Source organism: Staurois parvus, unplaced genomic scaffold (assembly GCF_062004578.1).
Source record: "Staurois parvus isolate SC_StPar_1 unplaced genomic scaffold, SC_StPar_1.0 ptg000299l, whole genome shotgun sequence".
Lineage (NCBI taxonomy): Eukaryota > Metazoa > Chordata > Amphibia > Anura > Ranidae > Staurois > Staurois parvus.
In genome coordinates, this window is record NW_028318095.1 from 22,317,921 (window position 1) to 22,343,611 (window position 25,691).

At 40.5% G+C, this 25,691-nt stretch overlaps 1 protein-coding gene across 1 annotated transcript in view; it reads left to right on the plus strand.

The window, feature by feature from the left end:
- The window catches only part of TAOK1 (TAO kinase 1), a 181,160-nt gene that overhangs the window by 80,260 nt on the left and 75,209 nt on the right, over positions 1-25,691 (plus strand). The window contains exon 4 of the mRNA XM_089683020.1: positions 12,442-12,513. Coding sequence (XP_089539146.1) covers positions 12,442-12,513 — 72 coding nt within the window. The remainder of the gene's footprint in view (positions 1-12,441; positions 12,514-25,691) is intronic.

Below are 25,691 nucleotides of genomic sequence, written 5' to 3' on the forward strand. Positions count from 1 at the left end.
TTGCCTAGTATTGGGTGCGATGCTCAGCCATTATACCGTGTTCCTGTGTCTAAGCGATGAGGAAGCAGTTCTCTGACAGATGCAAACTTACACATTTCCATGTCCAAGGGACATCACTTTATCTATTTAGGACATTCCCTTCAGGTTGGATTCTCCTGCCTGGGTGTTCTCCGAGGTGCCAGCTCAAGTCATGGCATTTCTGAGACAACTGGTAATTTCTGTAACTGGTTATTTGGATGATCTGTGCCTGTGGGCAGACATCCAGGTCATGTGGTTGGACAATGTGGAGATCATGATGCGCTACCTGCAGGACTTTGGTTGGGTCCAGAACCTCAAGAAGTCTGCCTTGTTCGGGAGACTGGATTATCTGGGCCTCGTTCTCGAAACGGAGCACGCCAAAAAGCTTCCATTGGCTTTGGATTACAGTCCACCTGTTCGTGTCCCATTAGCGGTCTTCCTGTCCTACATGAAGGCTCTGGGCCTTATGGTATCCAGCTCACATGCTCAATTCTGCACAGGAGTTCTGCAGCAGAAACAAATCTACATCCTTATTTGACAACTGGATTAGTCTGAAATAATCAACAAGGACCTTCCTGCTATGGTGGTCTACTCTGTGTATGCTGGGAAGTCCCTTCTTCTCCTCTGGACGGTCGTCTCAACAGGTACTAGCCTGTCCAGCTGGGAAGCAGTCCTGAGTTCAAGACCGGCTTTGGGCTGTTAGACTCCAGAGTAGGCTCAATTGCCCATCAGTGTTTTGGAGCTATGAGCGATCGGCTTGTATCTGGATCACTGAAAAAACCTGCCTCGGGGCTCCTGGTCAAGACCCAATTAGACATTGCCACCGTAGTGGCCTGTGTCAACCACCAGAGCAGCACAGAAAGTGTGGCAGCAGTACTGGAGACTTCCTGCTACTTGTGGTGGGTAGACCAGCACAATCTGGCTCTTTCCGCTGTACATATTCCCAGAGTCGTGAATTGGCAAGCGGATTACATCAGTTGTCCAATGTTGGAATAGATGACTGGGTCCCGGTTGTGTTTCATCAGACCTGCCTACACTGGTGAACCCCTGATGTGGGGCTTCCCTATTATGTTACACTCCACTAGGGTGATTAGCGCCTTCTGTGCTTCTGACATTTGTGTCTCAAATTTGTGAGGTGGCTACCTGTCCGTCTGTGTACACCTTTACTAAATTTTTCTAAGTTGATGTATTTGTATCTTCATATGATTGTTTTGGTCACAGTTTTGCTGTCTACTGTTTCAGGTTCCTTGTTTGTCCCTTTTATGGTTGTTTGGGTGGTTTGCATGTTTGCCTGGTTGTTCCAGTTGTTTTTTTTGCCTATCTCTCTTGGAGGAACTGCTGTGGGACATCCCTATGGTCAAGAAGAGCTGTGTCTGTCAATGAACGTAAAAGAAAAAACTGGATTTTTCGTTACTCACTGTAAAATCCCTTTCTCGGAGTTCATTGACGGACACAGCACCCACCGCTCTAATTCTGACACTTCTTTGTTACAAACTGGGGGTTTTATATCAGCTAGGACTGCCTTTAGGCAGTGCTGTGTTCTTTTCTTCCTAGTGTCCCACTCCTGTAGGTGGCAATATAACCCTATGGTCAAGGTTCAGAAGAGCTGTGTCCATCAATGAACTCAAAGGGATTTTGCGGTAACAAAAAAATCCCATTTTTTTTTTTCACATACATTCTCTATGGGTTGGGTCTGACTACAAATAGCAGATTCAAAATCCAGTTGTTGAGAGGAATCACAACAGCCCACCCAGGTCTTTGTATGTGTATGTATATATGTATGTATATATATATATATATATATGTGTGTATATGTATATATTTACATGAATTAATAGTTATCTGGAATGTTTTTTACCCTTACAATACTTCCAGTGTTTGGCATTGGCCTTATTTCAGTGTAATCTTTCACATTTTGAATGTAAAAGAACAATTGGAATTCAGCTAGCTATTTTAAATCTAACTAGGGTAAGTTACAGTGAGATAGATGATTGGTGCTCACCAGAGAGCACTTTTCCTGCAAACCCTTTGGACACTTGTCATAAAGCAAACATTTTATGCTCATCATAAAAGAAACATTTGGCTACACACTAGTGCGGCCTGTACAGGCAGTGACTCATTCCCCATTACTTTGTTCAGGGTGAATAATTGTCCAACATGACATGGGTGGGAATGGCTGCTGTTCAGAGTATGCTTTTCAATAACAAAATCCTGATTTTCATATAATGTTCGAGCAAAGAATAGTTGCAGTCCTATATTGCTTGTTAAAAGGAAGCAATACAATTTTCCACGTCAAATTCTGTTTTCCCCTCTCTAGTTATTTGTAAGAAAAAATGAAAGAAAAAGTATTGTTCCTTAACAATGGAAGATTTATTAATGCCCACCAAAGCAGTCTGTTTTTTAGAATATGTAGAAATTGAATTCCAGGCAAAGGTCTTAATACACTTAAAGTTGTGTTTTGAAGGAACAGCAATAGATTGTGACTCCTGGAAACACTGTTAGCAGGGGTGTGTTTAAGCTTATTAACCCCTTCACACCTACGGGTAAAACAAATCCAAATGCCTAAGCACAATTTTGCAACATTGACATGTGTTGGTAAAACCGTACATATCACAACTACTTTATACATCCAGGTGAATTATACTGTGTTTTTTTCAGGACAAATTGGGCTTTCATTTGGTGGTAAATGGTAATGGAGATATCCTTATTTTTTTTTTTTTTTTTTTTTTTTTAATTATCAAAGGAAAACTGGCCTAAAATAGTGAAAAAAAAACACATTTTATTTAGCTGTGTGTTTCTTGTTATTACCATAACCTACCACCAAAGAACAACCCGAAATCAATTCTCCAGCTCTAGACGATGACAGCAATACCATATATGTGTATGTTATTTGTTTGTACCTTTTAGTACAGCCCAGAAACAGTAGTGCGCATTTTGTGTTTTTTTTTTTTTTACCTAAAACACACTGACATTAACACTAACTGATACCAATTTTTTTTAAAATCCTGACCTTTGACTCTGACCTTTTTGACCTTTGACTCTGACCTTGACACAAACAATAACCCTAGCACTGAACTAGATCAAACCTTTCTCTTTATTTTTTATTTTATTTTTTTTTCAAACATTTTTTTTTTCTCTCCATGCCAGGAGTTAGAGAGATGCAATGTATCTCTCTTCTCCATTCATAGAGATCATGTGACCCAGAATCGGGAGTCTGTGACACCGCGGTCTTTGTGCTGGGAGCGCGCAGTGCGGCGTGCTCTCAGCACAAAGACAGGTACGCAAATATGTGGCCCCACGGAAAAAAGCCCAGTTCCGTGAGGCCGCATATTTGTGTGACATCGGCGTCAAGGGGTTAAACAGTGCTATATATTGCGGGCTTTAGGTACTTCCTGTAGCTATGTGGAAAACTATGGTACATTTTTGGAGAAGGCTTTCTTTTGCTTTTTGTGATATAAGCGAAAAAATACACTTCAACAAGTTATTAATCACACATGGCATAGGCATACTTGCAGTTACAACCCAAAAATACTTTCTGCTACTCTTCCTCCTGAGTATGGGGATACCACATGTGTATCATCTCCAGCCTAGCCAGATAGGCCCGACATCCAAGAAGCACCTTCAGGCATTACAGGGACATAAACTACACATCTAATTTCCTGACTACCTATCACACTTTTGAAAGCCCTAGAGCACCAGGACAGCAGAAACACCCACAAAATAACCCCATTTTGGAAAGCAAACACGTGATACACTGGGATTAGATACAGCCAATCACATGGTAAATAGCAGCTGTTATTGGTTTTTTGCCCTGATAGTGATGCGCTATGTCCAAGGGGTGCGCACGAGAGGCGAGACTGGGAGGACGTCATATGACCTCCAGCTGGAGGGACAGAAGGCCCACACGGTTGTCATTCTGCTATAGGCCAGGTGGGAAGTGGTTGAATTTCATCAGAGCAGCGATGTTATGTACCTGACTATATAAAATAATCTGGGAATTTATTACTTGGTGTGCTGGGTCTCTCTGTTCTAATAAAGTGGTAGTAAAACCTAACTGTTAAGTACCTATCCTGTATAAAAAAAAAATCTGTGTATTTACAGTTAGTCTGGCTGAAAAAAGACAAAAGTCCATCCAGTTCAACTATGAAAAAAAAAAAAGAAAGTTATAATCCTACACCCACCGTTGATCCAGAAGAAGGATAAAAACCCATCAAAGCATGATCAGATTTGCTCCTGCAGGGTAAAAAAATTCCTTCCTGATCCCCCGAGAGGCAATCGGATATTCCCTGGATCAACCTTACCTAGAAATGTTAGTATCCAGTTATATTCGGTGTATCCAAGAAAGAATCCAGGCCTTTTTTTTAAAGCAATCCACTGAGCTGGCCAGAACCAACCATTGAGGGAGTCTATTCCTCATTTTCTGTGAAGAAACCTTTCAGCGTTTGTAGATTACATTTCTTTTCCTCCAAACGTAAAGAGTGCCCCCTTCTCCTTTGTGATGACCTCAGGGTGAATAGCTCTACACCGAGTTCACTATATGAACCACTGATGTATTTATACATGTTGATCATATCCCCCCTTAATCTCCTCTTCTCAAGAGAATAAATTCAGTTTCCTCTAATCTTTCCTCATAGCTGAGCTCCTCCATGCCTCTTATCAGTTTGGTTGCCCTTCTCTGTAATTTCTCCAGTTCCCCAGTTTGTTTTATTACAAAACAAAAATATTCTCAATTCCAGTTACCTGATCAATCAACTTTTGGCTCCCCCTATATAAGGGAACACTTGACAAAGGCTGTGAATTCTGGAGCTCTGGGATCACCCATAGGCTCCTATGGTACAGCTATTGTTGGCGCTCCATCCTCTCCTCTGCAGCAGCTGCTTAGGGATGCAGGAAAGCTTGAACTGCAGGACAGGTGACCACAGTGGATTAAAAAATACAGTATAATAAGTGCACAGATCTTTTTAATGCAGAATAGAAAACTGTGTGCTTCCAGAATCAGTGAGCGCTCATTCTATCCTTTCCAGACTGTAACTCCTAAAGACAAGTCCTCCATTCATTTCCATAAAGTCCAAATAGAAGCCTCACTCTTTACAGTACTAGACCCTGTAATGATTGGTTCTCAAATAGAATACCATGGACAATGTCATGCCGGTATTGAATGCAAAAATGCTAAGTCAGCAGTATTCCAAGTGAGGGGGGAAGAAACGAGGTGAAAGACTGAGAGGACGGACTAGGCAGGGAGTAGAGCAAGGGCACTTAATGAAATGTATAATTAGCAGCACAACACAAGTATAAACATAACTAAGGATAAAAAGCAATCTTCTAGTATGTCAAAAAGATTCCATAAATATTCAACATAGTGCAAAGTGCTAAACATTACTAAGGTATTCCTTCGCAAAGTGCCATACTGCTCATTCACACAGATGAAACAGCAATACTGGAAGGAAAAAATGTGATTCCTTGAAGGTGTTGGTCATTGGTCATCAGGAAAACATGTACATTATATCTGAATGATGTGTTTAAACTTCTGGAGATAACTGTATTCAGGATGTATATATTAAATGTTTCCCTCATAAGTGGTAGGTTATCCAGGTTACACTTTTTTTGTTGTTTTCTCACTTCAGTGATCATGCTATGAAATTCATGAACATGGTAGTTGTGTGTGGCAAAATGTATTGCAACTTGTTTGTTGGGATCCTTTTCTTTCTCTTTGTTCTTTTGTGTTCTTTAGCTAGTTTAAATGATGTTTTTGAAATCTTTGTTTGAAGGAGTTAACAGTTTTTCCTACTTTTACCTTTGGTGTTCGGAAAACTAGCCATTGGCTTGTAAGAGTAAATTCATCAATTTTCTGGCAAAAGACAGGAAAACAAAAATTGCTTTCCTCCGTAAATGAGACAAAAACAGTCTAATGCCCCGTACACACGATAAAATCGTCCAAAAATTTTGCGGAACCACAGATTGAACAATTTTCTCTTAGTTGATGAGCAGAATGTTTTAACTGATAATGATATTGTGAACAAAAAAAATCCAGTTGGACAACAGTGAAAAATTTTGTCTCGCATATGCGATGGTATGATGGTCATAAAATCTATCACGCATGAGCAGAAACAGAAGATGACCCGGATGTTTATGTTCAAGGAATGTTCGTAAACACAAACGAAAAATTCAAATGTTAAAAGTAGATTGGCCTAATGAGATAATGAAACCAGAATTCTGCATATTATATTTTATGTATCACTATGTAATAAACTATATTATACTCATTGCTGGTAATTGTGTACATCGTTCTATCTGGCCGGAAGGGCGTGGCTACAAAGTCATGCGCACACTGCATCACTTCCACTTGTACGAAAGACATCAACACTACGTATTGCCCGACGAATGATTTTTTTAGATTGGTTAATGTGGGCCACGATTTCAACCAACGAACGAATGCCTCTCGGTCCTCTGATGACCGATCAGTCGATTTTCTAATCTTTTATTCCCACCTTTTAGGTGGATATTTCTTAAAACTGGTGCACTCAGAATCTGGCGCAGCTGTGCATGATAGCCAATGAGCTTCTAACTTCAGCTTGTTCAATTAAGCTTTGGTAATAAATCCTGAAAGCTGATTGGGTTCTCTGCAGAGCTGCACCAGATTTTGCAGTTTCCAATTTTAATAAATAACCCCCTATGTTTCTGACATACAGCAAATAGTTTTCCATCAGTACACTGATCCCACATCAGGGTTTGGGGTTCTTGTCTGCTTCATGGTCCAGGAAAGGGCTACAGAATCCCAGTGTTTTAGTAGCAGTACCGAATCTCTCTGTGTGAACAGGAATCGATGCACACTCTTTTCCCTGTTGTAAGGTGTAGTCTAGGATGCGTTTGGGGAAAACCCCTGTCTAGGGATGAAAACTCCTGAGTTCAAATTTGTGGTACATCAGAGTGGAGCAAATTTTTATCATGCTGTGGAATTGTGAGATGGTATTATTGTCTTCCAGGTTATTGGGCGTGCACTCTGACAGGTTAGGAGTGTGTTCCTGTAGGTTTCTTGTAAAATGTAATTTTGTAGGTGATTGCCAGTGACTAACATCAAGAAATGGGATTTGTATTCCAATCACAAAGATGTAATTAATGTAGTAGAACCAAATCTTTGTTTAAACCAAAAAAAAAAAATTAGTTATGGGCTCAACCAAATTTTAGTGGGTTTTGTATAAACCATGTCTAAATATAATTCTGTGGCCAGAACATATAAACAGCTCTTTTTAGTATACATAAAGAAATAAACATTCAAAATGTAATAAATACATCTCCATAAACCTCAGATGTTCCTATAAGGAATCTCCTTGGTACAGTATATTGCATGTATTATTAGGCCATATAAACTTTCTAAATTCGCAAACAACTGCTCAATATATTTATAGTTTAGATTACTCCCACAATCCTCTGCTTTTCAGATTTGGTATATCCCGTATGGAGTGTAGAATTAATTTTCCACCAAAGACATATAGTTCATTGATAATTGTAATCCATGAAACATGATGATAGCAATAGTTCTTGTATTTCATAAAGAAGTCTCCATATATATTTATTTATTTTATTTCAGGTACTTGTATAGCACCGTCAATTTACGCAGCACTTTACATATATATTGTACATTCACATCAGTCCCTAACCCTCAAGGGGTGTACAATCTAAGATCCCTAACTCACATTCATACATACACATACTAGGGCCAGTTTAGACCGGAGACAATTAACCTACCAGCATGTGTTTAAAGTTTGGGAGGAAACCGGAGTACCCGGAGGAAACCCATGCAGGCACAGGGAGAACATGCAAACTCTAGGCAGGTGGTGCTGTGGCTGGGATTTGAACCAACGACCCCAGTGCTGCCAGGCGGAAGTGCTAATCATTTAGCCACTGTGCTGCCCCACACAATTCGTGTAGTCCAGAGAAAGATGCTGTATTCTATAGTGCATACTGTAATGATTATACGCAATAACGACATGGAAGCTGTACGCGACAGCCATCTTGTTAAGGTCTCATTTTGTTTTTCTTTAACAATCATCTTTCTCCCCCCCTCCTTCCTCTTGAAAATGGAACTTGTGGCTGTAAGTTGTAAGGAACTTCAAAAGAGCCTCTTATCTTAAATAAAACACAAATATAGGCCAGCTCCAAAGCTGTAAACTGATAATTAGTCTTCATAGGATGTCTGTTTTGCAAAGACACTTTCCTCTGCCCTATCGTAAAACAGTCACTCAGTCAGCCATCACACATTACCTGTTAGGCCATTAGAGCTCTAGGAATGCAGAGTGTGTCATAAAACGTCGATTCCACATGTAACAGTTCCACATTCAATTAATAGAATTCAACAGGAACTGGGCACTTTAATATTAGGAACATATTTGAATAGGGCATATCATGCCAAACAAATCAAAGTCCTACATGACTATATCAGCACATAGGAAAGGGAGGAAAGCAGTCTCTTCCCTCCTGGGTGACAAAAGTGTGCTGTGTTTGATATCCCTGGGTTTGAAATATAATTCTGATTATTAATCTGCCAGTTGCTAGAATACCACCTGCACATACTGGAAGTTATAGTCGTAGTATGAAATTGTAGTTGGGAGTCATAAACTTGGTGACCTCCTACAACCCATCCCCTAAACCGGATGATTGGTCAGTTGTTCTCAGGCAAAACCCCTTTAATATCATAGAAAAAGACTGACCGGCCTGGTGAAGGGAAGCTCTTGTTTAACATCTACGAAGAAACATTTTAACGGACTTGAGAGCCAAGGCAACATTTTTGCTAGGACAATTGGACTCTGCTAAACCAGGACTTTGGACGTATTCTGCCTTCTTAACTCCTTTCTTTTATTTCTCTGTTGCATTATTGTTCTCTTTATGTCTTTTGTAACATCTTTTTCTGTAAATATTTTAATTGCACCGTTTTGACCTTTCTAGTAATAAACTCTATTTTGAAAAGTGTTGAAACTGTCTCTAAAGCTTTTAATGTAAACTAAAGAATCCCTGTCTCTTGAAGATTGCTGCTGCATGTAATAATCTTCTGAATATCCCTGTCTGTGGTGACAGTGTGTGTTGCAGACACTTATGCTAAAATCAGTGTTATTGCTAGGATTTGTGAGTTTCCTGCTCTGTAAAAAGGTGGTGGCGGCGGCAGTATGAAGGGTTAATTGCGTAATTATCCTAACCCAGTGACAATCGCTCTCAGGCTGCTGGCACATAGATTGTGGTCCTGCGAGCTGGAAAAATCTTTGTTCAGGGTGCAGCTGAGAGTGGCATTGTTATGCAAGTGAGCGCAGTGTGAGATTGGCTGGTCCTTTATCATGAGTTGGTGAGAAGGGCAAGGGTCGGGTGCCTCATTGTCACACATACATCTTCAAGGTAACCTCCCTCTTACAAAATATACAGCAGGAGTCTTATCAGCAAGTCGCGGCCAATTATTCATGGCCGGGACCTGCTGATCAGCTGTGTAACAATCTCTTTCTTATCCCTGTAGGCAGAGATGAGAAACTAAAGCCTAGTACACACTGATCTTTCGATTTTTTTTTATGAAAGTGCATATGATGATGTAGTCGGGATGGTATTGACTACTAAGAAAATTCTCACCTGACAAAGACAAACGTAGCTGCATAGTAGAAGAGAAAGTGTAGCGTTCTATGCTTCGGATCATGCACATTTTTTTTGTTTGATTATTTCCATACCATTACTGTACATACTGTGCCTTGAAAAAGTATTCATACCCCTTGAAATTTTCCACATTTTGTCATGTTACAACCAAAAACGTAAATGCATTTTATTGGGATTTTATGTGGTAGACCAACACAAAGTTGAACATAATTGTGAAGTGGAAGGAAAATGATAAATGGTTTTCAAACTTTTTTACAAATCAATATCTCAAAAGTGTGGTGTGCATTGTATTAAGGCCCCTTTACTCTGTTACTGCTAACTAAATCTAGTGGAGCCAATTGTCTTCAGAAGTCACCTAATTAGTAAATACAGTCCACCTGTGTGTAACTTAATCTCCGCATAAATACAGCTGTCCTGTGAAACCCTCGGAGGTTTGTTAGAGAACATTAGTGAACAAACAGCATCATGAAGGCCAAGGAACACATCTGACAGGTCAGGGATAAAGTTGAGAAGTTTAGAGCAGGGTTAGGGTATAAAAAAAAAAAAAATATCGTAAGCTATGAACATCTCACAGAGCACTGTTCAATCCATCATCTGAAAATGGAAAGAGAATGGCACAACTGCAAACCTACCAAGACATGACTGTCCACCTAAACTGACAGGCAGGGCAAGGAGAGCATTAATCAGAGAAGCAGCCAAGAGGCCCATGGTAACTCTGGAGGAGCTGCAGAGATCCACAGCTCAGGTGGGATAATCTGTCCACAGGACAACTATTAGTCATGCACTCCACAAATCTGGCCTTTTTGGAAGAGTGGCGAGAAGAAAGCCATTGTTGAAAGAGCCTTAAGAAGTCCCGTTTGCAGTTTGCAAGAAACAATGTGGAGGACACAGCAAACATGTGGATGAAGGTGCTCTGGTCAGATGAGACCAAAATTTAACTTTTTTGGCCTAACCGCAAAATGCTTTGTGTGGCAGATAACTAACACTGCACATCACCCTGATCACACAATCCCCACCATGAAACGTGGTGGCAGCATCATGTTGTGGGGATGCTTTTCTTCAGCAGGGACAGGGAAGCTGGTCGGAGTTGATGGGAAGATTAGATGGAACCAAACACAGGGCAATCTTAGAAGAAAACTTGTTAGTCTGCAAAAGACTTGAGACCGGGGCAGAGGTTCACCTTCCAACAGGGCAACGACCCTAAACATACAGCCAGAGCTACAATGGAATGGTTTAGATCAGGGGTCTCCAAACTGCGGCCCAAGGGCCGGATGTGGCCTTTTTGCTAACCTTTATCCGGCCCTTGGGGCACTATTCCTCCCAATGATATGAGGTACTTTTCTTCCCACTGACACCAACAAAGGGACACTATAAATGTATTGCTTGCTTGAGAAAAATGGCTCATTTTAAATTACCATATGGTAAAAACCGCATGGAAACACAAATAATGTTAATGAGCCTTGAGTGGGTTAGCCGTGGTGAGGTCCGAGAAGGGAGGGATCTTTGAGCCAAGGAAGCCACACTTTGTCTTTAGAGTTATGGAAATGGTGCATATATTTGTAACTATCAATCATTGGCTTTGGGGCAATTATTTGAAGAAAGTAAATTCAGTCATATTAAAATGTATACCTCACATTTCACATTTTTTTTTTTTTTATTAATGTCTTTTATAAAGTTTTTTTTCAATACATAGATCAACAATATATAATTTATGAAAACACATACAATCTAAATAACTTCTTTACCCCTATTTCCACCCCCCCCCCTTATCCCTCCCCAATAAATTACCCCTGTCCAAATAATTATTTCCATTTCTTTCCTACCCTGTTTCCCAATCTAAGTCTAAACCCTATATTCTCTCTTCACTTTTCGACTGTCCATTTATTCAGTTTAATTCTCCAACTCTACTGCCGGGGCACCCATCACTTTAAGGTATTTTTCAGATGTCTTAAAATCATACCACCTACTCCAGTCCTTTCTAAATTTTTCCATTCTATCTTCATCTATATGGTATAGCTCCTCCATCTTATTTATATACTCGATCCTGTCTATCCAGTCTCTCATTGTTGGAGGGTCCTGTGCATGCCAAAATAAGGGGATTAAACCTTTTTGCAGCGCTGATTAGATGGTATAATATACTATTTTTATATTGTTTTACTGACATCTCTGACCTATAGAATAGGCACACCCACGGATCCTTTTGAATAGTTATCCCCAAGATTTCCTGTATATATTGAATTATGTCTTGCCAAAACCCCTGTACTTTTGAACACTTCCACCATATGTGAGCCATTGTTCCCCTTACCCCACATCCCCTCTAATGTAGTGGTGAAATTTCTTCTCTGTTTATGTGCCACACTCGGTGTAAAATACCATCTAGTTAAACATTTATAGTTCATTTCTACTGTGTTCATATTCACCACCCCGTGCATCAACTTAAACATTTTATTCTTCTGTTGCTCATTCATTTTTGTACCCAATTCTCTTTCCCATTTCTTTAAGAATAACGGAGGTTCAGATCCCATCCATTCAATAAAGATCTTATATATCCTAGAGGTTACATGTTTATGTACTGTCCTAGTACTCAACATCATTTCAAATGGAAGCATGTCCTCCGGCATCCTCAGTGGTTTGGGGAGTGTTGAGACAAAATGTCCTAATTGGTAATATGTAAATTAATCTAATGTAAAAATATTTGTCATATATTAAAGGTACAAACTGGAAATGTCATTTGAAAAACCATATACTAAAGATAATTTTTTTGCTTTTGTGCTTCATTCTCTCCTGTCTTAGGCACATGACGTGCGCACCAATGAAGTGGTGGCCATCAAGAAAATGTCCTACAGTGGCAAGCAGTCAAATGAGGTATGCTTCCTTTTATCCAGTGTCCTGTTTATTAATTATTTGACTGTTTATCACCAGCCAAATGCATACCACGACAAAATAAAATAAAAATGATTTTGTTTGATTGGAGCTCCTGTTCCCAAGGGCCGCAGTAAGGCCTTCCACTTCTTGTATGTCGTTCATTCTGACAAACCAATATTTTAAGGGAGGAGGACCGGTGTGTTTCCAGAAACTCAGGATACATGCCATGCATTCAAGAGATGGATTACTAGAGATTTTTTTTTTTCATACCTTTTCTCAGACGTGGATGTAAGGTAAAGTAATACCACTTCGGGTTTATCATCTAGATCAAAACCTGTAACCTGCTGAATGATTTCCAGAACTGAGTGTCAAAAGGGGTGTAAAACAGGGCACTCCCAGAAAACCTGTAAAACAGAGCCTGGTTGAGTGTCACTTCACCAGCATAGGGAGGTATTATGTGGAAAGCGTTTTGCAAGGACTACCAGACCTATAGCATCTGGTCAACTGTTTGCAGGAGATTTCTTGGTATTTGTTGTGAGCAAAAAATAAAATCCTGCTACTTTGTCTGACAAAGTAATTTATGGGTCTCTTTCCTACATGTCGAAACTTAGGGTCATTGGAAGAATGTGCATTCCCTAGGAGTTGGTAGGAAAAAGATGAGGAGCGTCTGATCTTGCCAGTGGCTAAGCAGATCTCCTCAAATGGTGTTGAGATTCTCTGAAGTCTCTGAATTCTCTGTGTCTGAGATTCACATTGTGTACTGTAGCTGAAGATATACACTGCTCCAAAAAATTTAAGGAACACTTTGAAAACGCATCAGATCTCAATGGGGAAAAATATGCTGGATATCTATACTGATATGGACTGGGTAATGTGTTAGGAATGTGAAGATGTCTCATCTTCTGATGGAAATGAAAATTTTCACCCTACAGAGGACTGAATTCAAAGACACCCTGAAAATCAAAGTGAAAAAATGATGCAGCAGGCTGGTCCATTTTGCTGAAAGTTCATTACAGCAACTCAAAATGGTACTCAGTAGTTTGTATGGCCCCAACGTGCTTGTATGCATGCCTGACAACGTCGGGGCATGTTCCTAATGAGATAATGGATGGTTTCCTGGGGTATTTCCTCCCAGATCTGCACCAGGGCATCACTGAGATCCTGGATAGTCTGAAGTGCAACCTGGTGGCGTCGGATGGACCGAAACATGATATCCCAGAGGTGTTCTATTGGATTTAGGTCAAGCAAGTGTGGGGGCCATTTAGTGGTATCAATTCCTTAATCTTAGTAGGGAAGAAAATGTCCGTGGCCTCCACCTGTAAAACTATTCCTGTTTTAGAGGTCATCTCATTGTTGCACATCTAGTGCACCTTAACGCCAAAGCAGGTGAAACTGATTAACACCCCCCCTTTGCTACTTAACTGACAAGATCAATATCCCAGGAGTTTAATTGACTTGATGTTATACTCTGATTAATAAGTGTTCCTTTAATTTTTTTTGAGCAGTGTATTTAACCACCTCAGTACTGGGCACTTTTACCCCCTTCGTGCCCAGATCAATTTTCAGCTTTCAGCGCTCCAACACTTGGAATGATTATTACTCAGCCATGCAACACTGTAACCAAATTAAATTTTTGTCCTTTTTTCACACAAATAGAGCTTTCTTTTTGTGCTATTTAATTAGCACTGGGTTTTTTATTTTTTTGCTCTGTAAATGGAAAAAAGACCGAAAAATGTGGGGGAAAAAAAAAATTTCTTGGTTTCTGTGATTAAAATTTTGCAAAGAACTAATTTTTCTTCATAAATTTGGCCCAAAATGTATACTGCTACATTGCTTTGGTAAAAATAATCCCAATCGGTGTGTAGTATTTTGTCTGGAAGTTATGCAGGCCATAGATGGTTCGTTTATCGGACGATTTTTCGTCCAAAAAACTAAACATCGGTCGTTCTGTTGCCACCAATGATTGTGGCCGTTTTTCGCAAATTTTCCAGCATGACTGATAAAAGAAATGAGGAGGAACCGCAAAAATCGGCTGATGCCATTGCCGCACTAACAGTGCAAAAATCGGCTGATTATTCTTTCGGACGAAAAATCGGCCGATAAACGAACCATCTATGGCCTGCTTAAGTCTACAAAGTATGGTACCAATCATTGAAAATTGAACACACCTGATCAAACCTGATGTACTGATGGCCTATCTCATTTCTTGAGACACTAACAATCCAGGACAGTACAAATACCCCCCAAATTACCCCTTTTTGGAAAGTAGATATTACAAGGTATTTAGTAAGATGCCTGGTGAGTTTTTTTGAACCTTTAATTTTTTTCCCCACAATTCTTTGGAAAATGAAGAAAGTAAATAATTTTTTTTTTTCACTCAGCTGTTTTATTAAGAGGTTATTCCTCTCACACAGCATATGCATACTTGCAGCTTCACCCCAAAACACATTCTGCTGCTCCTCCTGAGTATGGAGATACCACATGTGTAAGACTTTTCCACAGCCTGGCCACATACAGAGGCCCAACATCCAAGTAGCACCTACAGGCATTCTGGAGGCATACATTACACATCTCATTTCCTGACTACCTATCATATCTATTTTGAAGGCCCTGGAGCACCAGGGCAATGGAATTACCCACAAAATGACCCCATTTTGGAAAGCAAACACTCCATTGTATATTCTACAAGGCATATTGAGTCTTTTGAAAATGTCATTTTTTTCCCCCACAAGTTTTCAGAAAATGTGGAAAGAAAATGAAAGTGTGTGTGGTTTTTATTTATTTATTTTTTTACACAAAGTTGTCCATTTATAAGATATTTATGACACATAACATGTGCATACCAAAAATTACACCCCAAAATACATTCTGCTGCTCCTCCTGAGTACGGGGATACCACATGTGTAAGACTTTTCTGCAGCCTGGCCAGATACAGAGGCCCAACATCCAAGTAGCGCCTACAGGCGTTCTCGAGGCAAAAATTACACATCTCAATTCCTGACTACCTATCACAATTTTGAAGGCCCTGGAGCACCAGGACAATGGAATTATCCTTGGATGCCTGCCTATCTTCTGGGTGTGCTGCACTGCTTGTACTCTTCTCTGCGCTACTTGTGGATGCCTGCTCCTCCTCAGATCTCCTGAACCTCTGTTTGGAGACTCTCCTCCTCAGAATCCGTTGCTGACCCACTGCTTTCAATTGGCTAAAACTCAGAATCTGAGTCTGACAAAGAGACTTCCCTGCTACTCTCGTCCGTCATACTCCATATCTGGAAAGCCATCTCACTGGTGTATAATTTTTTTAGACATTTTGATGTTCACTGGTACAGATGTTGATTTAACACTGGTACACTGTGACAGATATTGAGCACTGGTAAACTGTGAAAGATGTGGATTTGACCCTGGTAGGCCATGACAGATGTTGATCACTGCTACAGAAGTGGATGAGCACTGGTACACTGACATGTGGATCACTATTGCAGATGTGAATTTTACACTGGTACACAGTGACAGATGTGGATGACCACTGGTACACTGATGGATGTGGATCACGGATACTGTGTGACAGATGTGGATCATGGGCACTGTGACAGGGTGATGTGTAGGCGATGTGCTTGTGTGTACTCACTGATCGGTTCTGCTTCTTCTCACTCATGGGCTCTGTGTGAGGAGAGGTAGAGCCGATCAACTAAATAGCGGCTTTGTTGATATCACGTGATGGCTGTGATTTGGACACAGCCATCCTATGATCAGAGGGCCCTTTTGCCGAGCTTTGTTACGCTGTGTCCAGCGTGACACAGCGGACTCAGAACTTTTATAATTAGTCTTGCCAGTACATTATGGAAAAAAAGTTGGTTATTTCTCAAATTTGGGACCAATCTTGTGCATCCCTCTGTAGCCCTAAATTTGCAGCTCTTTTCTTTGTATATGTAGGAAGTTGCAGAGAGAGGAGAATATAATATAATAGTGATAATGGCCTTTTATGTTGTGTTAATGCACAAAATAAAACTTCTATGCTATAGTCTACTATTATTATTACTATACTATACATTATAATAAAAGCACCAGTGATACTTTTACGCTCATAGCAGAATCTGTAGTTCTAACCACTTGATAAGGATTAATACCTGTTTAGGCTAGGTTCACTCTGCTGCGATTCGATTTTGATTTGACTTTCACTGTGATTATGACTTGGATGCTATTTTAAAGTGGTTTGCATATTCTGTGGAAATCAAACCAAAGTAGTACAGGAAACCTTTCCAATATCGTACTGTGCATTGATATGAACAGGCACCATAGAAAACAATGTGATTTCTATTGTCATGCGATTCTGTACGACTCAAATTGCGTCTGAAATTGCACTAGTGTCAACAAAGCCTCAGTTATTATCATTTTTTTCCCCTTTAGTTCACCAATATGTTATCTCTCTACAAATTACTTGCTGGCTATAACCAACTCGGCTATCATTGGATACAAATTAGGGAGCTAATTGTTATGCTGTTGACATTTTGATTTGCTTGGCTTTCTACCACGTAATTTATCTGACATCGGGGAGTTTGCATTTTTTTCTGTACACAGAGGTTTAGCTGACATACTGTAGACTCTATTCGTGCAGCTTTTCAGTATGCAGTCTCTACTGCTTGCCTAGCAAAACATTTGAAACTAGTTGTCCAGTATGTTGGTACTGTAATATAAGTAGATTACATGGATTGTTCTAATTATATTATTAGGTTAATATGCCACAATCCGCATGCTTTTAAAGTTAAAGCAGAATTCCGGGATTTTTTTTTTTGTTTGCCCGTGCAGTGGGGCTGTGCATTGCACGGGTTAACTGCTCATTTTGTTCTAGGGGAGAGGACACTGAAAACACTCACCTGACCCGCCAATCCTCCCCGCGCACAACCGTTCCTTTTAGCTCCTGCCCCAGCACTCATAAAAACTCAGACTGTCCAGATACCACTGGCAGGGGTGATTTGAAATCCGCTTTAATTATTCATTTAAAACGTTTATCCCAAAAGGTAAAATGTTTGATATAACTGATTCTAAAGTGAATTGCTTTAATGTATTTGTATACATACAATACCTTGAATATATTTAACACTACACTACCCCCCCCCTCCCCTGACTGACATTGCTGCTGTCTGCTGTGCCCTGTTGGCGTTGTCTCACTAATACAGGAGGTGAGTTACTGACCAGATCAAACCAGAGGGGGGAAAAAATCTAAGTTTGTAAAAGACTCCCCACCCTTTTCCCAAACCATTCATTTTCTGAAAGCAACAGATTGATAAAATAAAAATATTTTCACTTAACATACGCTAAATAAAATATTTAGTGTGATTAATAGCAAATATTACATTTTAAATTGTGCCTTATTGTGAAATGGTGCAAATCGAAGATATGGAAAACTGTAAATAATTTGAAGGTTGGCTTTCACCTATGCATTGTGGTAACGCCCAGTATGCAGGCATAGATTTTTTTCATTCAAACCGTTTTTAGCTGTTATAAAGCAAAGGATAAAACATCCATTGGTACCATGCAGGCATACATTTTATTGCAATACAGTGCGTTACAAAATTGTGCTGTAGGTCTCATTCTCATGACCACAAAGGCCCATACAGCCTCAAAAAGAAGTATATTTCTGTGCCCAGGATTCAAAGGTGTTTGCGTACAGCCATGCACACATTCAAGCAGTTTTAGATTAAGAGCAGCAATCAGTGGCTTATCAAGCACTGATCACAGCTATTCTTTTGTTCACCAGACACTGCTGAACAATTTGGCTGTACATTCATTGTCACAGAAGTGACCATGAGTTTATAGAAGGGAAAATGCAAGTGATGTAAGGCAGGGGTATTGAATTAAAATTTATGGAGGTCTGATCTGTAAAATCACAGTTGGATTCATCGCTACATGAAAGGATTCACTTCTGTAAAAACGCATTTGACCTATTATGATTTGTAGGTCAAACTTAAAGGTGAGCAGGGAGAATGTCTTGAGCACAAGCATGTCTTCTGGATTGTTAAATGCACGAATTTGGATATTTTGTGATTTGGGAGTTGGACTTTTATTGGAGTGTGGATTTATCTTGCATGGGATTACTGGAGGATTTTTTTAATTTCATTTATATGTCTGGATGTGGAGTTAGCGCACTACACATTCTTGGTTTAAGTAAAATCGCTTGTTTGTGTGAAGACTCAGATCCTTTCCATCGCAGCCCCCCTTATTTCACGACCCTGCTCTTGCATCATTGTCCTCAGTCCGCGCACTTGACATCACAGTTTTCCCTTCAGAGCAGTGTTCTCAGGCCCCCTTCACATCACCCACCCCCCCTTTATTCACAGCAATGTCCTCAGCCACATGTCAAATGATCACATACTGCCCTCTGCCCCTTCACATCAAACCCCAAAACCTCCCAAACACACACACCAAAAACCACCCCTCCCACACGCACACAGCACTACCCCCCCCCCCCACCCTCTTACATCACTGGAGCACAAGGCAGGATATTGATGAACTAAGTATGGGATCGGAGGCACAGCTCAGCATTGGATGGAAGTTTCAGATTAACCAGCAGCTGATTGGTTGCTAGGACACAGGGCAGTCCTTGCGGCAAATCACTTGCTGGTTAATATTAAAGGTTAACTCCATCTGTCTTGACAGTGACAGCGGTGGAAGTTGAGAGATGGAGGTGGCTCCTAAATGGCGGACTGTGGGTTTGGATGGGGCAGTGACTTGGTCTGCCATTTAGTGATGCCTGATGTAAGGCATACTGACCTGGCTAGCTGAACACTGATGTCTGTAAATGGGTTAAATGCTTCAATGGAGACTCGCACTGTATAGACATCTTGGTTGTATGGATGTAATGATCGTTGCTTGAGCTAGGTATAAGGAACGGCAGGACAATTCTCACTTTTATCACGAGGGTACATTTTTTTGTACACTTTGCGTTTGAATAGGCCTGTGAGTATAAAATGTAATAAACTTACATTTAGCATCTCCATGACATTACCCCTGTAATGTGTTAAAAAAACAAACTTTCCCCCCTTTCCATTCAGTTTAGATATTGGTTTACAACTATAGTAACATTTACTTTCAGGTCATCAGTTCCCCAGGTGCAGTTGGTGGCATCCTGCACCTCCTTCTGGCAAGTCCTTCAGTATGCTGCTTTTACCCTTATGGGGACTGGAGAAACGTCCTAGCTGATGGCCTTTGTGACTGGCGAGACTGCATGTGGACATTAGAACATGGAAAGTGCTTATTTACAGTTCTCTTTTTCCCTGGAGCCTTCTCCAAACACCTCACAGCAGCTGACATCTGTAGTAAGGGCGCATTGCCCTGTTGGTGGGAGGAAGGGGTAATTCTTCCCTTGCAAGTGCCCTGGCTAGGAAGAGAGCCAGCATGAGAGGGTAATAAGCCTGTAAGATACTGAGGCTAGCTGCTGTGACCAGGATTGGTTGAGGAATCGAGGTGTAGCTCTCAAATCCTAGAAATACAGAAGGGAGTGCCAGACCACAAACCACAAAATTTTAATTGGTGGCTAATAAGTCATATAAATAGCTAACATACGTCGGGGGCAACACCACTTCCCCTTCATCATGGCTCAACACAAGATCTATATTAGAACCAGTATTTAAAGCGGAACTAAACCCATATATTTAACAGTCTCTCAAAGCAGTATCATTCAAGGCATGTCATGAATGACATCTGTCGCATTTGAACTGCCAAACCATCACATGCCTTGTGTCAAAATTGATCACATGTGAAGCACCGTGGCAACTGCAGATTAAACATTGGCTAAGGTGGCAACTTGGCTGTAAAGAATGGTAGGGTTTAGTTCCACTTTTTAACTCTTCTCATGGAGTAAAAAATGTGACCCTTGCTGATCACAGTTCTGTGGGGGTATTGCAGGCCGAAATGTATCACTACTTGCAATATGACAATGCAGGGGGTTGCAAGGGCTCAATTTTTTTTACCTCAAAACCATCACTGGTGGCATTCCTCCCATGGTTCCCCACTGCCAAGCTCGAGTTTTCCACAACAGTCTAAATCCCTGAATACCCTGGCATCCATTTGGAAGGTTTTGTGTCTAGGTTAGAATGTGCTTTTTCTCAACGAAGGATGAGTAAGAGACACCGGACTCCCTCTTCTGTGACTTCAAAGACTAGTCTTCCCAGGCAGTGAGCACAGTCTTGACACCTTAGAATCAACTTTTACTCCTATAAAAACAGTTGGTGTCATCACTGATTGTCAGTTTGGGATGCACTTAAAGCAGATTTCAAAGCAAATAGAAAAACTAACCAATAAAATACTTATATGAGAACCATTTTACTTTTCAAGGTCTCTGTCCCCACCCTTTGACCGGAAAGTGAGCAAGAACTGCACACTGGTGGCCTTGAGCACTCTGCAGTCTCCTATTCACATACACCTTACAAAGCAACACAAGTAGTTTGGCTCCTTTTGCTGCTTTGCCCACCCTAGTCTGACTGCAGGAGATTGTAAAATGTTATTAGCTCAAATTCAGGTACTTGCTACGCTTGCATTTAGTAGAATACATTTAATGACTTCATAATGGATACAGACCTACATTCATTTGTGTATTCTACATCTGGTAATACCTTTTTAGGACACATAAGCTGAAGCACTCTGATAAGGTTTTTCCCAAAGCACTCATTTTTAATAATTTTATCTATAAGAGTGGAAGCAACCTCCTTGACTGTTTTGCCACTACATTTAAGGTGCATTACCTCTTTTAGAAGGCGTTGCCAAAAAGTGGGCAACTGTGCTTGTGGTGGATCCTCCAGTTTCTCAATTAGACAAGGTCATGGTTATTATGTTGGAGGATTACACTTCCTTTAAAGATCCCACAGACAGGAAGGTGAAAGTCATCACATGGTAACAGGATCCAAGTAGATCTATGCACATATTGGATTACATAACACTTTTTTTTTCATATCAGACATTTCTGGACAGCTACTCTGGTTATCAATATGACATCCGGTCACTGCCAGATTCCATAATAAAAGCCAGTGGAACTGGAATACACAGTAGGGTATTATAACAGGAGGTCGCAAGTAAGGTTTTGTCATCTGGGAGAAAATTCTTGCATACCCCTCTGCAGGGCTTGACAAACTTTCTTTGAATCTAAGAGCCATTTTTTTTTTTTTTTTTAGGGTAGAGTGGGTTGTCATTGCCCAGGACTTCACACAATGCGATTTGCCACGCGACAATCACTGCACCATGTTTTAGGCGCCACTGAAAATAATGGCACCTGAAGCTGTTTTGCGATCACAGTGGTTTTGCTGCAATCCCAAAGCACCCAGGTGTGCATGGAACCTCCCTGGTTCACACATATGCGATTCTGGATTGTTTTGAAACTCACAGATTCACATGACAGGCTAGATACTTTGTGTTCCTATTGAGGTTGTTCACACAGATGCAATCCACACGTGTTGTGTTTTCAGCACCATTATGAAAAGGGTCCTGTGCGAGTTTGTGGACATAAGTGTATAGAGAGAAGTGTTCACATAGGATTTCTATTGACAAGAGTTTTTGCATTGACGTCTATGGAGGTGTTTTCCCATTTGAAGAGAAAAGTTCGTAGGGCGCATCTACTATGGAGACAATCAACTTGAAGATGACATGGTGTATAGGATAACTGGAAACATGCACTGGGCAGCACCTCTAAGAGTGTGAAGCGGACTCTGAGGTGAGAAGACAAGAGAACAAGAAGGTGCTTCTAAGTGCAGTAAATCCAGAACTTTTAATAAAGGACAGTTAAAATCACTTACAAGAGTGATAAAATAGTAGCCTCATCAAATACAGTGGCTATAAAAAGTCTACACACCCCTGTTAAAATGCCAGGTTTCTGTGATGAAAAAAATTAGACAAATATACATCATTTCAGAACGTTTTCCACCTTTAATGTAACCTATAAACTGTACAACTCAGTTGAACAACAAACTGAAATCTTTTAGATGGAGGGAAGTAAAAATTAAAAACTAAAATAATATGGTTGCATAAGTGTGCACACCTTTAAACTAATACTTTGTTGAAGCACCTTTTGATTTTATTACAGCACTCGGTCTTTTTGGGTATGAGTATCAGCATGGCACATCTTAACTTGTAATACAAACCAATACTCTATAGCTCCCTTCTGAAAAGTCAAACTTTCACCCTTGAAAGTGCAAACAACAAACACCTTTTCAATAATCCAATGTAACCCTCTCCCACAATCTCATATACATAAATATAAATGTAAATGTCCACACCTCAATCCAAAAATATAAAATTGTGTAATAAAGTCCAAAAATAGAAAAAAAAAAAAATGGAAAGTAAAGTCCAAATAAATAACAATAGTCCTTTTGTGTGTAAAACATCCAAAGAATATCCAAAAATATCCAAAAATATCCAGAATCTTCCTACTCAATCCAAACGATCGTGTCAAAGCAGTGCCACACTCTGTAAAGGGATATGGTTGCAATTACCCTCTTGTTGTTTAAATAGAGGACATATAAAATACTTAAATCCCCAAGGTAGCCTTCCTGCGAGGTGCGTCTTCCTCCCAGGAATAGACAGTGGGGTCCCTTTTTCTTCCAAGGTCAAATCCCTCAAAGAGACCACGGTCCCCGTATCTCTCGGGTGGAAAATAGGAGCAAACTCAGTGGAGTGTCATAAAAGTACACTTTAATTAGGTAGACTCACATTTCAGTTAATACCGTCCATCTCCCCCTCCGTTCGTTCGTACACAGAAACAAAAATGGCCGCGCTGCTCCTTCCGGCTGCAGCGTCTGAGCGTCTGACGTCACGACCCTGACGCGTTTCGTCACTGAAAAAGTCGGAAGTGACGAAACGCGTCAGGGTCGTGACGTCAGACGCTCAGACGCTGCAGCCGGAAGGAGCAGCGCGGCCATTTTTGTTTCTGTGTACGAACGAACGGAGGGGGAGATGGACGGTATTAACTGAAATGTGAGTCTACCTAATTAAAGTGTACTTTTATGACACTCCACTGAGTTTGCTCCTATTTTCCACCCGAGAGATACGGGGACCGTGGTCTCTTTGAGGGATTTGACCTTGGAAGAAAAAGGGACCCCACTGTCTATTCCTGGGAGGAAGACGCACCTCGCAGGAAGGCTACCTTGGGGATTTAAGTATTTTATATGTCCTCTATTTAAACAACAAGAGGGTAATTGCAACCATATCCCTTTACAGAGTGTGGCACTGCTTTGACACGATCGTTTGGATTGAGTAGGAAGATTCTGGATATTTTTGGATATTTTTGGATATTTTTGGATATTCTTTGGATGTTTTACACACAAAAGGACTATTGTTATTTATTTGGACTTTACTTTCCATTTTTTTTTTTTCTATTTTTGGACTTTATTACACAATTTTATATTTTTGGATTGAGGTGTGGACATTTACATTTATATTTATGTATATGAGATTGTGGGAGAGGGTTACATCTTAACTTGGCAATGTTTGCCTACTTTTCCTTGCAAAAACACTCCAAATCTGTCAGATTGCAAGGCCATCTCCTGTGCACAGCCCTCTTCAGATCACCCCACAGATTTTCGATCGGATTTGGGTCTGGGCCATTCCAAAACTTTATCTTCTGGTGAAGCCATTCCTTTATTGATTTGGATGTATGCTTTGGGTCATTGTCTTGCTGAAAGATGAAGTTCCTCTTCATGTTCAGCTTTCTAGTAGAAGCCTGAAGGTTTTGTGCCAATATTGACTGGTATTTGGAACTGTTCATAATTCTCTCTACCTTGACTAAGGCCCCAGTTCCAGCTGAAGAAAAACAGCCCCAAAGCATGATGCTGCCACCACCATGCTTCACTGTGGATATGGTGTTCTTTTGGTGATATGCAGTGTTGTTTTTGCACCAAACATATCTTTTGGACTTAAGGCCAAAAAGTTTAATCTTGGTTTCATCAGACCATAACACATTTTCCCTCATGCTTTTGTGAGTCTTCAGATGTGTTTTTGCAAAATGTAGCCAGGCTTGGATGTTTTTCTTCGTAAGAAAAAGCTTCTGTCTTGCCACTCAACCCCATAGCCCAGACATGTAAAGAATACGGGAGACTGTTGTCCCATGTACCACAAAGCCAGCACTTTCCAGACGTTTCTGCAGCTTCTTCACTGTTGCTGTAGGCCTCTTGGCAGCCTCCAAGATCAGTTTGCTTCTCTTCTTTGGAGGGACACCCAGTTCTTGGTAATGTCACTGTTGCACCATATTTTCTCCACTTGATGACTGTCTTCACTGTGTTCCATGGTATGTCTAATGCCTTGGAAATTCTTTTGTACCCTTCTCCTGACTGATACCTTTTAACAATGAGATCCCTCTGATGCTTTGGAAGCTGTCTGCGGATCATGACTTTTGCTGTAGGATGCAACTAAGAAAATGTCAGGAAAGACCTACTAGAACAGCTGAACTTTATTTGGGGTTAATCAGAGGCTCTTTAAATGATGGCAGGTGTGTACTGACTCCTATTTAACATGATTTTGAATGTGACTGCTTAATTCTGAACACCGGTACATCCCCAGTTATAAGAGGGTGTGCACACTTATGCAACCTTATTATTTTAGTTTTTTATGTTTACCCTCCTCCCCTCCCCCTAAAAGATTTCAGTTTGTTTTTCAACTCAGTTGTAGAGTTTATAGGTCACATTAAAGGTGGAAAAAGTTCTGAGATGATTTATCTTTGTCTCATTTTTTTTTTTACATCTCAGAAACCTGCCATTTTAACAGGGGTGTTTAGACTTTTTTTTTATCCACTGTAGACATCTCTGCAGGGGTTCTTGTCACTCTGTCAGCCCACTGTGCCGGCCAGCAGCTGCATGGGGAGCTCAAGATGTGATGCCAAGATGGCCAATGATCTTCCTGGAAGGCACGCTGTCCACGTGGAGCGTGAACAGGGGGTGGTGACTCGTTTTGGAGCATACGTGGAACGCTCCTTCTTCATGACTGAGCCCAAGGAGTGATAGAGCCATATAAATAGGGAAAAGAGGCGGGAACATTCCTCCTTTTTATATTCTTTTCCTGTTTTTTTAAATATTTTTTTTATACTGCTCGTCCAAACCGTAAGGTTTTTCTTTGGCTTTGATTTTTAGGGGCCTACACATACATTTTTAGTGCCGCCCTGTTCCCATCCCTTTTCCCTATTTATATGGCTCTATCAC